At 48.9% G+C, this 14,647-nt stretch overlaps 2 protein-coding genes across 5 annotated transcripts in view; one reads left to right on the top strand and one right to left on the bottom strand.

Annotated features, from left to right (window-relative positions):
- Positions 1-3,084, bottom strand: part of fam228a (family with sequence similarity 228 member A) — a 29,513-nt gene extending 26,429 nt beyond the window's left edge. The window contains exon 1 of the mRNA XM_055635570.1: positions 2,690-3,084. Coding sequence (XP_055491545.1) covers positions 2,690-2,764 — 75 coding nt within the window. The 5' untranslated portion in view covers positions 2,765-3,084. The remainder of the gene's footprint in view (positions 1-2,689) is intronic.
- The window catches only part of pfn4 (profilin family member 4), a 29,533-nt gene continuing 16,922 nt past the window's right edge, over positions 2,037-14,647 (top strand). For 2 of the 4 annotated variants that reach the window (XM_055635575.1, XM_055635571.1), the window contains exons 1-2: positions 2,037-2,220; positions 6,637-6,765. In XM_055635575.1, the coding sequence (XP_055491550.1) occupies positions 2,164-2,220; positions 6,637-6,765 (186 nt within the window). In that variant the 5' untranslated portion in view covers positions 2,037-2,163. Of the gene's footprint in view, positions 2,221-4,522; positions 4,810-4,836; positions 6,555-6,636; positions 6,766-14,647 lie in introns of those variants that run through there. The other 2 variants (XM_055635573.1, XM_055635572.1) reach the window with 2 other exon arrangements.

The following is a 14,647-nucleotide window of genomic DNA, read 5'->3' as shown; positions in this document are numbered from 1 at the left end:
ACTGACGGTGGCTCTTCAACCTTAATAGGTTGAAGGCCAAGAGCAAAGTCAGTAACACCGCCATCATGGAGCTTCAGTACGCGAACGGCTGCACCATTGCATCACACTGCAGAAGACCTCCAGGGCATCGTGAATGCCTTTGCCAAGGCATACAGAGCCATGGGCCTAGTCCTACACATCTACTTCCACCCAACCAGCCATCTACCCAGCCCATTATAAAAGTGGACGACACCACTCTTGAAAACGTTGACCACTTCCCCTACTTTGGCGGCATTCTTTCCTCAAAAGCTGACTCTGAGGTCAACCATCACCTGAGTTTTGCCAGCAGAACCTACGCCAGACTTAAGAAAAGAGTCTTTGAAGACCAAGACCTAAAGCCCAAACAAAACTGCAGGTCTACAGAGCCGTTGTCCTCACCACCCTGTTGTATGGAGTTGTCATGGACCAACTACAGCAGGCACCTGAGAGCCCTGGAACAATACCATCAAAGATCCTTACGAAAGATTCTGAGGATCAGCTGGGACCAACATCAGCGTTTTGGAGGAAGCCAACATGACCAGCATCACCACCACAATAATGCAGCACCAACTTTGATGGATTGGCCATGTCATCCTTTGTCCAACACACGTCTCCCAAAACACATACTATACTCTCAATTGAAGGAAGGTCGGCGAGCCCCCAGCGGGCCAAAGATACGCTTCAAGGACAACATCAAGAACAGTTTGAAGGAATTCCACATCACATCAAGCACTGGGGGCACATTGCACTGGAAAGGCGCTCCTGGAGGAAATCCATGCAGGAAGGAGTTGCACCACGTCACGAAATGGAACTACGCCGTGTCGCAGAGACAAAGTGACAGCACCATAAGGAGAGAGAGAAGGGGGCTCGACGACTACCAACAGTCTCCGCTGCCCACGTTGCACCAAGGTGTGTGGATCGCGGATCGACCTCTACAGACATCTGCAAACTCACAAGAAGACGTCCCTATGGAGAGGACAGTCATACTCGTTTCGAGTGACCGCGGATGATGATGATAAGAAACAGATGCCAGCATATCAATTTAGTTTAAAATACAAGCCTAGCAATAACATCCGTAGCCGATCAAACTGATATTGGTAAAGCTTGAGGTTTTTAAAGTAGGTGTTTGCCTTCCGTCTCCTATCTGCCTGTTCCTCCTTCAAGAGGTAAATGCAACGGTTGGAGATTTTGTTGACACAATATCCAAATCTTGAAGTTCGGGGTCTCTCTTGTCACAATTTTGCATAGAATCTGCGACTTTGCTCAGCACAGCAATGAAGCAGGAGGCTGCTTGTTTAAGAGGATGCAGGTAAATTATGGATCAGACGGCAACATTCATTAGAATTCTACGGAAAAATCGGAATACGTTACTGAAGTATAGGCAGCGAATTTCAAGTCTCCGTATTTCAAAAACATAGTAAGGCGGGGTACGGAAGGGGTTCAGAAACGCAAGCCACGCTCTCCAGCAAAACTAGTCAAGTGAAGTGCAGACGTTCGAGGAAATAAGACGACATTTATTTTTGGTCAAATCACACACAAAAAAAAACAATAGTTGATACAATTGCGAATATGTTGAAAACTCCATCAGAATTTTAAGTTTTATAAACAGGGACATAATAAAACATTGTACAATGCTTTAATCCAATGTTGTTCCAATCCCATTATTTTAAAACCAGAGCTTTGGATGTTTTTTGTTTAACGTAGGTGGTCAACAAATTTAACGCAGAGAATCAACAAGATATAAGTATAAGTGTTCAAGATATAAGTATAAGCTCAGCCTTTCTTCGGAATTGAGTTGTGAGATACCCACCCACCCTTATAATGATTCAGGGTTTATACCATCTAAAACACGAGTCGGTGCCAAACACTTACACCCGCACTGTAACTGCAGTGTAATTATCCCCTAAACAATTGAAGGTTTAATCTGACGAAACGACTTTTGCAATGTTGAGGTTGCCGTTGCCGTTGCCCTGACATTGGAACTATTTATTATTGCTACATCACAAACAAATATTCTGGACCGAATGTTATATTCCGTATTTAAAATAAATGCACTGCAAAATAAGTCAGTCCAACGCAAGCCACGCTCTCCGGCAAAAGTAGTCAAGTGAAGTGCACGGATCGTGTCCCGCCTTCTCCCGGACAATGCCTGGATCCCCCAGCTTGAAGTCCCTAACTCGGCTGCTGGAGAGCTCCCTGCCGGTAGGTACCCGCAGCAGTGGGCAGTCTGATGCCGGCGGGGACCCTGGAGGGGCGAGGGGAGAGGGGAGAGGGTTCAGAGAAACGTCCACATGGGATGGACATCTCCGCGCTCCGGGAAGTTACTCCAGCTTTTTGCGTCTACGGTTTTCATTAAACCTACACAATAAATGTCGAAATCAATTAGTTATGTAGGCTAATACTCCATTAGCGACGCCTCTCCTTCCCCGCGATGTTCTCTACTACAAAATATAACGCGAAACTCAACGGGGCTTTTATTGTGGAAAATTAGTTATGGTGGTCCGATGGATATTATTATAGGCTCTTTTAAGGGCGGGTAATCTGAACAAACCACGTTATTTGATTAAAAATAAATTCGAGATGAAAGTTGACTTGGGGCAGTGTGCGCAGTGTGGACCGTTGGTTATTATTAGTTGAGGAGTTAAACCCCGGCGCGCCGCGCCGCACTCACAGCTCCGGGGTAGCCATCTGTCTGCAGCCGCCTGTGGACGGTGATGTGGCCCGCGCTGCGCTTCCTGCAGCTCATGGTCGGCGGCGCGCGAGGAGTAGGGCCGGCCAACCGCCAACTGCCAACCAACCGCCAACCAACCGCTCCCCGCACTGTCCGCTCGCTCCTTCACTCGGCTGCAGGCGGGGAGAGAGAGAGGGAGGATCACGGCAGCGCTCGCTCTGCGCCGCTCACAACCAACGTCCGACCTCCCCACCCGCTTCAATAGCAACACCCGCAGCGTGTTTCGCCGGCGCTGCTTTGCTGTGTTTATAAATATCAACTGGATTCTTCCGCCTTAAGTGTGCCGATAAACATAGCAAATAGCGTTTCTATGGCGACGCGGCCATACCGGCCAAGCTATTATGATTGCTAGTTATCCTGGCCAATCAACGTTAAAAGAAGTGCCGATGACTGTTTGTGCGGGAAGCAACTACAAATGCCGGTTTACAGCGAACAGACACAAAATGCCGGAGTAACTCGGCGGGACAGGCAGCATCTGACATGAGTCTGAAGAAGGGTCTCGACCCGAACCGTCACCCATTCCTTTTCTCCAGAGATGCTGCCTGTCCCGCTGAGTTACTCCAGCATTTTATGTCTATGCTGATCCGATCGATGTCTGTTTCTCTCTCCGTCGTTGTACTAGTTTCACTGTCGTCCTGTTGAGTTTCATTGTCTGTATACTCATTATCACCTACTCCACTGCTAACAATGGACCGCTTCCTTGATCATCGTTACTGTTTTCCATATCTTTCATTCATTTGTTCAATATCTCTCTAGATCACTCGTTTCCCTCTCCCCTGACTCTCAGTCTGAAGAAAGGTCTCGACCCGAAACGTCACCTATTCCTAGCAATGTTACAAAATTTTGAGATTTAAAAAATCAAGTCTGCAATTTATCCCATCAGATAAAGCATAACAATAAGTTTAATTTGACACCAAATTCACTTTCATATCTCAAGTATTAAAAAAGTTATGACCATTTTCATACTCGGAAATTAGCATCTTGTTCCCTATTGATTTTCAATGGGCATTACAAAAAAGCTGTGATCTTGGATAGTCAAAAGCACATTTCTTAAGGAAAGATTAACATTTTTAAATAGCCTAAGTGTCCAAAGATTATTCACAAATAATTCACAATATAACATGATTTTTATATCTAATTTACATTAATTTATAGGCCAAATGGAAGGAATTTAGTATTCAATTGCTGTAAATAAATGCCCATTTAAATCGGTTTTCTAGTGGGTTCATGTGGAACGCGCTGGTTTAGAACGTTGACATAGCGCTGGATTAGTGCCCTCAAATGCCGAGAAAAATACTGGGGGATATAAAAAGCCCAAAATGAGCTACTCGCTATAGAAAATTATAATTATAGGGTTATATACATGCCCCATTTAATGCAAAAATAAGGTACATACCTTTAATTGTTTGCTTTATAAAACCCTGGGGCTGCCAGTGCTTGCGGAATGAACGAGAGCTTTTAAATTTATTGTATCTACTCTTCGAGGCCTATAAAACTAATAATAGCTTTTGGGACCGGGTCTTGCAGCGATTCTCCGTTAATGATTTACTAGGCTGAACATCTGCGATTGGAACAGCCTAGTAAAAATCGGGTTTTAAACCCGCCCCCTCCAAACAGCTCCAAAATCACACACAAGGGGAGGGGCAGATGCTCAGCCACGATTCAGGTACGTTTTGTAACATACCTACTATTCCCTTTTCTCCAGAGATGTGGTTTGACCCGCAGAGTTACTCCAGCATTTTGTGTCTATATCTTCGGTTTTAACCAGCATCTGCCTTCTTTACACGCCCATGTCTGTTTATTGTTGCTGTTCAGCCCAATTGGAGTGTGCGGGAGGCGGGACATCACCTTCCAGAGGCGAGGCGCCGTTGCCACAGATACAAGAGGAGCCACCGTCAGCCGCCTTTCTGTTGCGAAGGAATTGCCTCTCATTTGCTGTATCCTTCTCTCGCTGCTCTCCGCATGCCGACCTCTTCACCTGCGAGACTCGGGCTGGGGCGTGCGGGCCGGAGATAGCAGGAATGCTGCCCTGAGCTGACTTCGACCACAGTTACGGAATGGTAACCGTGACCGTTCAGTGTCAATGTTTAGGGAGAAACTGCAGATGCTGGTTTAAACCGAAGACAGACACAAAAAGCTGGAGTAACTCAGCGGGTCAGGCAGCATCTCTGGAAGTCTGAAGAGGGGCCTCGACCCGAAATGTCACCTATACCATTTTCTCCGGAGTTGCTGACTGGCCCGCTGAGTTATTCCAGATTTTTGTGTCGGTCTACTGTTCAGTGTTGGTCGCCTTCTTGAAGCAGGGCTCCAGGCTACGACTTGAACGTAAAATAACACCGTGCTGGAGTTACTTAGCGGACCAGGCAGCATGTCTGGAGATCATGGACAGGGCGAAACACTTAGGGTTTTAATCCGAACAACATGAACGTATTCTGCCTGTAACACCGTGATCTCTTCCGTGCTATAACCCCAAAGTTCCGAAACCCTCTTTTATTCGAATTTACTTTTCGACCATCAACCAGACTACCTCCAAAACAACCCTCAATTATGTTGTCACCCAGACTCGTTCCCACAGTTACAGGCATTTATTGGTACTGCTATCCCCTCCCATCTTCCCCCATCTGACATCAACCAATCATCCCTTCCTCACCCTAAGTTACTGCAGCACTTTGTGTATGTTCTCCAGAAATATTCCCTGTCCCATCTCCTTGTTTAGCTTTCTTCCCCACTCCACCATGACAATCTGCCTGAACAAGAGTTGCAACCTGAAACCAGCATCTGCAGTTCCTTGTTTCTCCATCTATCACTTCTAGCCCTTGACACAACCCTTCAGCTCACCGCTGTATACCAGCATTCTCCCTCTACTCCCATCAGCCTTTAAATGGGTCCCAACCCAAAATGTTGTCTGGCCATTTCCCTCCACATATGCTGCTTGGCTGCAGTTTGTATTTTATAAATTGGCTCAGATTCAAATCACAGATGCCGTTGCTCTTCGACCAGCCATTTTGTACCGATCTGTTGGCCAGTAGCAGTGTCCTGACTTTCTGACCAGTACATCTCACTGCCCATTCTGCCTCACATCTTCACTGAATCATCTTCACTGTCTATCATACCACCTACTTTAGAGTCATCTGCATCGCCATTAACTTTACCAAGTTTCATTGTCTTCATGTTTTTTTCCCTGCAGTGGGAAAAAATAATCTTTGTAAAGTGGTTCTAACTTGCTTGCAATACCATGGTATTGTTAAGTCTGCCCCCATTTCGGCTTCTGACCAGTCGTGAACTTCTGAATGTTGGTGGTGGAGGACTTATCAATAGTGGATTCATTACCGGTGTTTAGTTCAGATTAGTTTAGAGATACAGCATGGAAACAGGCCCTTCAGCCCACCGAGTCCATACCGACCAGAGATCCCTGCACATTAACACTACCCTACACACACTAAGGACAATTTTACATTTATACCAAGCCAATTAACCTACCAACCTGTATGTCTTTGGAGTGTGGGAGGAACCGAAGATCTCGGAGAAAACCCACACAAGTCACATGGAGAACGTACAAACTCTGTACAGACAAGCCCCCGTAGTCAGGATTGAACCCAGATCTCTGTAAGACAGTAGGTGTATGCTGTAGTTGAGTGGTAATAGTGTGGGTTGGATACAGGGATTTGCTTTATTGGAATGATTTGTATCCTTTATCAATGTTGTCAATTACAAGATTATTTTGTGGAAATGAATGGTACTAAAAGACCAATCCCTGTAAATGCTGGAGGTAATGATGCTCAACAACACAAATCTAGCAATTAAGGTAACATAAATTAAAATAAAACATTGTCTTTGGTTTTGATGTTTTGAATTATGATACAATGTTGTTTCCTTTATTTTATCAGGAGAAATTGAAATTGGGCGAGTACCAGGATTTGTTGACTCAAGCCCTGATTGCAACAAATCACGTTCAGGACTGTGCAATCATAGATGTGCAAAATCACTCTATGATGTTAGCCTCCAGAGGATTCAAAGTAAGAATCTTGAATTCTTTATAGATTTGGTGATGAGTTCAACACCTTGTATAACAGATGAGAATGTTTGTTTATAATGATCTAAAGAAAACATCTCACAATTCCACCCCAGGTTAGAATGGGTGGGATTCTTTGTAATACCCATGAAAAAAGGAAAATTGCTGGTGTGGTGGCACTTGGTAAAATTCCTTATTTTGTAGTGCAAATGGATACTGGGTCATTTAATATGCAGAGGTCAATGATTTGAAGCATTAATAATTATTTCTTCAAAGTTGCTGTCTGAGTAGCCTTGGTTAACTGCAGTTATTTGCAAGTTGCACATACTGCGGCCATGGTGATGGATAGAATGAATGTTTAAGGTGAAGGATGAGTCACCACTCAAGTAGGCTGCTTTGAACGGGGGTTCCCCTCCTCCACCATAAATGAGGCTCGCACCAGGGTCTCTTCCATACCCCGCAACACTGCTCTCTCTCCCCATCCCCGCACTCGCAACAAGGGCCGAGTCCCCCCTAGTCCTCACCTTTCACCCCACCAGCCGTCACATACAAAAAGTAATCCTCCGTCAGTTTCGCCACCTCCAACGTGACCCCACTACTCGCCACATCTTCCCATCTCCCCCCATATCTGCCTTCCGCAAAGACCGCTCCCTCCATAACTCCCTTGTCAATTCTTCCCTTCCCTCTCGGTCCACCCCCTCCCCGGGCACTTTCCCTTGCAACCGCAAGAGATGCAACACTTGTCCCTTTACCTCCCCCCTCGACTCCGTTCAAGGACCCAAGCAATCGTTCCAGGTACGACAGAGGTTTACCTGCATCTCTTCCAACCTCATCTATTGCGTCCGCTGCTCTAGATGTCAGCAGATCTATATCGGTGAGACCAAGCGGAGGTTGGGCGATCGTTTCGCCGAACACCTCCGCTCGGTCCGCAATAACCAAGCTGACCTCCCGGTGGCTCAGCACTTCAACTCCCCCTCCCCCTCCCACTCCGCCTCCGACCTCTCTGTCCTGGGTCTCCTCCATGGCCACAGCGAGCAGCACCGGAAATTGGAGGAACAGCACCTCATATTCCGTTTGGGGAGTCTGCACCCCGGGGGCATGAACATCGAATTCTCCCAATTTTGTTAGTCCTTGCTGTCTCCTCCCCTTCCTCAGCCCCCCTGCTGTCTCCTCCCATCCCCCAGCCTTCTGGCTACTCCTCCTTTTCCCTTTCTTGTCCCCACCCACCCCCGCCCCCGATCAGTCTGAAGAAGGGTTTCGGCCCGAAACGTTGCCTATTTCCTTCGCTCCATAGATGCTGCTGCACCCCGCTGAGTTTTCTCCAGCTTTTTTGTGTAAACTTCTTCGATTCTCCAGCATCTGCAGTTCCCTCTTAAAGGCTGCTTTGTTCTGGTTGGTGTTGAGCCTCTTCAGCAAAGATCCTCTGCTATAGGATCTTTGCTCTTCAGTGCTATTAGAGCGGCATTCATCCAGGCAACTGGGGGATATTGCATTGCATTCATGATTTGTGTCTTTTAGATAGTGGACAAGATTTGGAGTATTGAGAGGGAAGTCATTCATCATAGGATATCTGATCTCTGAACTATTATTGTGTAATTCCGGTTCTAATCTTACCACCTAGTCACACGAATGATCGATTTGTCTCAGATCAGCAGAGCGGGGAAAAAACCGATGCGAAAGTCGCACCGTGGCGCCAATTTCTCCACTCGCAATCCAACACGACTCAATTCCTTGACCGCAAATTTATGTTTGGCACTCCGTTGAGATCCCGGACGAGCCCTCAATGTAATTCCGGTTCTAATCTTACCCCCCCAGTCTAGTTCAGTCAAACACCGAATACGAAGTACTGGTAATCAACTTTCTTTATCATCCAACACCAATACAATACCTAGTCCAACACTGCAAGTCCGATCCTAGTCTCTACTCGTTCTAGCCCTTCAGCCTCGTGCAAATAGAACAACTCCAGAAGATCAGCGCACTCCCATGCATTATCCCAGAAGATCGGCACACGCCAATGTGCTCTCCTCTCTTTTATACCTTCACGGACCCTTTCTAATGACGGCGCAAAATACATGGGGGGGGGGGGGGGGGGGGGGGGGGGGGGGGGGGGGAAACCCTACAAGCCAAACATCAATAAGGGTTACAAAATATATTAATTGACAGTTCCCTAACCCAATCATAAAACATTTCATAACATAGTTTCGATAGAAAGCGCTTAGTGGGAAACAGTTCCATTAAGCAAAGAAACATTCTACCAGGTAAAGTAAACAATTTAGGCAAGGCCCCTCTGCTTGACCAATCACGAGTAACGACACGAAGACCATGCAACATAGTTAGCAACATTCTTCTTGGTTCTTGGTTTCTTGGTCCTCCAAAATATTCCAAATGGAATTTAAACTGGAGGTGGTGAAGGGAGGGCTTAAGCCAGAAAGGGCTATTGGGAAGAAAGAGCCACTTTAAATTTAGTTGCATCTGGTTGGGTAACTATAGTTGGGTGGAGATTATTCCATGCTTTAATTGTGCGGGGGAAGAACGAATTGCTGTATACATCTGTCTTTGTAGCTGGGATCACAAATTGGATCGATTATATTATATCCCATCATTTCCCAACCAATCCTGAGCATGCATTTGCAGCAGGACCGAGCTCCTTCTGCAAAACATCATACATATCTATCTATCTATCTTCTATATATCTATTAATATATAAAACTCAAATCCATCCGTCCGCCTGCAGTACGGATCCGTTCCTGCCTTTTGATTCGTTGACGGCTGCTCCTTCCTATCAGCTTCCAACACACTTCGATACAAAGTTGCAAGACAGGAACACTGAACTTTTCACTGCTGCAGCAGGCAGGGGAGGTGCAATTGAGGGAGGCAGGGGAGTGCTGGAAACTTACATTTGGCAACGGCTTCAGTTCCATTGGAGGAGACGGGTGCATGGTGGAATATTGGGTTGGGGGAATCACACCATTGGGGGAGCAGACCCAACGGGTCTGCACTTTGTCTAGTATATATATAAAAGTCTGTGGCTGCCGCCTGCCGTCCGGCTGCCAGCTGCCTTTCTTCCTTTTGATTCGCTGCTCCTTCCTGTCAGCTTCCAACACACTTCGAAACAAAGTTGCAAGACAGGAACACTGAACTTTTCACTGCTGCAGCAGGCAGGGGAGGTGCAATTGAGGGAGGCAGGGGAGTGCTGGAAACTTACATTTGGCAACGGCTTCAGTTCCATTGGAGGAGACGGGTGCATGGTGGAATATTGGGTTGGGGGAATCACACCATTGGGGGAGCAGACCCAACGGGTCTGCACTTGGTCTAGTATATCTATAAAACTCTGGGGCCATCCGACCGACTGCCGACCGGCGCCCTTCCTGCCTTTCGATTCGTGCCCGATACTCGCAGATGTCCAATCGGAATGGCCGATGCTCGCAGATGTCCAATCGGAATGGATCCATTTGCATGTACGGCTGCCGGCTGCATTTCTTCCTTTGATTCATTGCCACGCCCAATCCAGACGCTCAATCTCCGAGATATTTTCCATTTCGGTAGAGATTTCGCTTTTCTTTCTAAGTATCCGCTCCTCATTTCATTTTGTCGTGTTGAAGTACACGTTTTTAATCAAATCCTTCTCCCCCCCCCCCACACCCAAGTATTTCAAAAATAAACAGGCTTCTCCATTTACATGTCAGCTTCCAACACACTTCGAAACAAAGTTGCAAGACAGGAACATTCTGAACTTTTCACTGCTGCAGCAGGCAGGGGAGGTGCCATTGGATTTTTTTTTTAATCCACTGCTGACGGAGGCAGGGCAGTGCTGGAATCTTACTTTTGGGAACGGCTTCAGTTCCATTGGAGGAGACGGGTGCATGGTGGAATATTGGTTTGGGGGATCACACCATTGGGGGAGCAGACCCAATGGGTCTGCACTTGGTCTAGTATATATTTAAAACTCTGGCCCAATCCGACCGACTGCCGACCGGCGCCCTTCCTGCCTTTCGATTCGTGCCCGATACTCGCAGATGTCCAATCGGAATGGCCGATGCTCGCAGATGTCCAATCGGAATGGATCCATTTGCATGTACGGCTGCCGGCTGCATTTCTTCCTTTGATTCATTGCCACGCCCAATCCAGACGCTCAATCTCTGAGATCTTTTCCATTTTGGTAGAGATTTCGCTTTTCTTTCTAAGTATCCGCTCCTCATTACATTTCGTCGTGTTGAAGTGCAAGTTTTTAATCAAATCCTTCTCCCCCCCCCCCCCCCCCCCCCCCCACCCACCCCCAAGTATTTCAAAAATTAACTGGCTTCTCTGTTTACATGTCAGCTTCCAACACACTTCGAAACAAAGTTGCAAGACAGGAACACTGAACTTTTCACTGCTGCAGCAGGCAGGGGAGGTGCCATTGGATTTTTTTTTTTAAATCCACTGCTGAGGGAGGCAGGGCAGTGCTGGAATCTTACTTTTGAGAACGGCTTCAGTTCCATTGGAGGAGACGGGTGCATGGTGGAATATTGGGTTGGGGGATCACACCATTGGGGGAGCAGACCCAACGGGTCTGCACTTGGTCTAGTATACTTTTAAAACTCTGGCCCCATCCGACCGCCTGCCGTACGGATCCCTTCCTGCCTTTCGATTCGTTCCCGCCGTGCGATGTCACAATGCCCGATGCTCGCGGACGTCCAATCGCGATGCCCGACGCTCGCGGACGTCCAATCGGAATGGATCCATTTGCATGTACGGCTTCCGGCCGCGTTTCTTCCTTTGATTCTCCGCAACTCCGAAACCGGACGCAGAATCGCCGACGTCTTTTCCATTTCGGTAGAGATTTCGCTTTTCTTTCTAAGTATCCGCTCCTCATTACATTTCGTCGTGTTTAAGTACACTTTTTTAATCAAATCCTTCACCCCCCCCCCCCCCACCACAATATTTCAAAAATAAACAGGCTTCTCACCCATAGAAGCAGCCCCAGCCCCAGCCCCCTGGTGAATGTTCCATCGTGTGATGTCACAATGCCCAATGCTCACAGATGGCCAATCGGAATGGATTCATTTACATATGCCTTTGCAGGAGCCCAGCCCCTGGTGAACGTTCCATCGTGTGATGTCATAATGCCCAATGCTCAAATACATTGTTGCCATAGAGAACGCTCAGCGATTATTCAAATTCTTCACTAACTGTCATTCTGACTTTGCTTGTGAAGTGAAAAGTCCTGAATTGCATTTGTCTGATGCAGGAAGATTGTTCCCGATGTTGGGGAAGTCCAGGACAAGCGGGACACAGTTTAAGGATAAAGGTGAAATCCTTTAGTACTGAGATGAGGAAAACATTTTTCACACAGATAGTGGTGAGTCTCTGGAACTCTCTGCCACAGAAGGTAGTTGAGGCCAGTTCATTGGCTATATTTAAGAGGGAGTTAGATGTGGCCCTTGTGGCTAAAGGGATCAGGGGGTATGGAGAGAAGGCAGGTACAGGATACTGAGTTGGATGATCAGCCGTGATCATATTGAATGGCGGTGCAGACTCGAAGGGCCGAATGGCCTACTCCTGCACCTATTTTCTATGTTTCTATGTGTCCCTCTCCTCACCCCTCTCCCTCTGCCACCCATCTCTCTCTCTCCCCCACCCCCCTTCCCTCTCTACCCCACCCCCTTCCCCTACCACTCTGTCCCTCTTCCACCAGTCTCTCTACCCCTTCCTCCCCACTCTCCCACTTCTCTCCTCTTACCCCACCCCTCTCCCTCCCTCACCCCTCTTTCTACCCTTCCCTGTCACACCCCTTCCCCTACCCCTGTCCCTCTTCCACCACTCCCCCCCTCTTCCACCACTCCCTCTTCCACCACTCCCGCTACCCCTCCCTCCCTCCCCACTCTTCCACTTCTCTCCTCCTTCTCCTCCCCCCCCCCCTCTCCTCACCCCTCTCCCATCCCTCTCTCCCCCACCCCCTTCCCTCTCTACCCCACCCCCTTCCCTCTCCCCCGCACCCTTACCCCTCTGTCCCTCTTCCACCACTCCCCCCTTCCCCTCCCTCTCCCACTTCTCTCCCCTTACCCCACCCCTCTCCCTCCTCCACCCCTGTCTCCCCCCTCCCTTCCCCTCTCTCCCCCCCCCCTTCACCTACCCCTCTGTCCCTCTTCACACCACCTCCCCCCCCTGTCCCTCTTCCACCATTCCTGCTACCCTCTCTCCCTCCCTCCCTCCCTCCCCCTCCCCTCCCTCCCCTCTTCCCTCCCCTCCCTCCCCCCCCCCCCCCCCCACTCTTTCCCCTCTCTCCCCCCCCCCCTCTCCCCCACCCATCCCACTCTCCCCCTCCCTCCACACTCTTCCCCCTCTCCCTCCTCATTCCCCTACCGTGCACAGTCTCTGCCTTTAAGAAAGAACTACATATGCTGGAAAGTCGATGGTCGACATAAAAAAAGCTGGATAAACACAACGGGTGCGGCAGCATCTATGGAGCGAATTGAATGGTCAACGTTTTTGGCCGAAACCCTTCTTCCGGGTTTCGGCCAAAAACGTTGTCCTTTTCCTTCGGTCAATAGATGCCGCTGCACCCGCTGAGTTTATCCAGCTTTTTTGTTACCCTTCGATTCCAGCCTCTCTCTCTCTCTCTGCCCTTCTCTCTTCTCTCGACTCATGCACACCCCGCTCCAACCCCTCCTCCCCACCTCCGCTCCCCCATCCTCTCCTCCCCCTCTTCTTCTCCTCCCCCTCCCCCTCCACCTCTCCTCCCTCCTCCTCCCCTTCCTCACACAATATTTTTTGTGGGGGCGGGTCCACAGTGCGTGTGACTGTTTGTGGAGGCAGCCACGCGCTCTCCATTCAAGAAGACGCTCATCTGTTTGTGGAGGCGCGAGCTTAGTGTGTGACCAAAGATCTTATAGCGGAGCTCACCGCTACAAGATCTTTGTGCATGACGACACACGCTCCCCCCCCCCCCCCTTTTGGTGCAGGAGGCGCGCGCAGCATCTGAACGTTCATCGATTGTTCGAATTCTTCACTAACCGTCATTCTGACTTTGCTTGTGAAGAGAAAAGTCCTGAATTGCATTTGTCTGATGCAAGAAGATTGTTCCCGATGTTGGGGAAGTCCAGGACAAGCGGGACACAGTTTAAGGATAAAGGTGAAATCCTTTAGTACTGAGATGAGGAAAACATTTTTCACACAGATAGTGGTGAGTCTCTGGAACTCTCTGCCACAGAAGGTAGTTGAGGCCAGTTCATTGGCTATATTTAAGAGGGGGTTAGATGTGGCCCGTGTGGGCTAAAGGGATCAGGGGGTATGGAGAGAAGGCAGGTACAGGATACTGAGTTGGATGATCAGCCATGATCATATTGGAATGGTGGTGCAGGCTCAAAGGTCCGAATGGCCTACTCCTGCACTTAATTTCTATGTTTCCCTCTCCTCACCCATCTCCCTCTCCCACCCATCTCTCTCTCCCCCACCCCCCTTCCCTCGCCTACCGCCACCCCCCTTCCCCCTACCCCTCTGTCCCTCTTTCACCACTCCCCCTACCCCTCCCTCCCCACTCTTCCACTTCTATCCCCTTACCCACGCCTCTCCCACCCCCACCCCTCTCTCTTCCCCTCCCTTCCCCTCTCTCCCCCCCTCCCCCCATCCCCTACCCCTCTGTCCCTCTTTCACCACTCCCCCATCCCTCTTCTACCACTCCTCCCTACTACCCCCTCTACCCCTTCCTCCCTCCCCACTCTTTCACTTCTCTCCCACTCTTTCACTTCTCTCCCACTCTCTCCTCCTCTTCCTCCCACCCCATCCCTCCATCTCTCTCCCCCCCCCCCCCCTTCCCTGTCTACCCCACCCCCTTCCCTCTCTCCCCCCCCCCCCTTCCCCCTATCCCTCTGTCTCTCTTCCATCACTCCCGCTACCCCTCTCCA

The sequence above is a fragment of the Leucoraja erinacea genome, chromosome 5 (genome assembly GCF_028641065.1).
Source record: "Leucoraja erinacea ecotype New England chromosome 5, Leri_hhj_1, whole genome shotgun sequence".
In the NCBI taxonomy this organism is placed as follows: Eukaryota; Metazoa; Chordata; class Chondrichthyes; order Rajiformes; family Rajidae; genus Leucoraja; species Leucoraja erinaceus.
The sequence above is the reverse complement of the archived record's forward strand: the minus strand, read 5'-3'. Positions and strand labels throughout refer to the sequence as shown.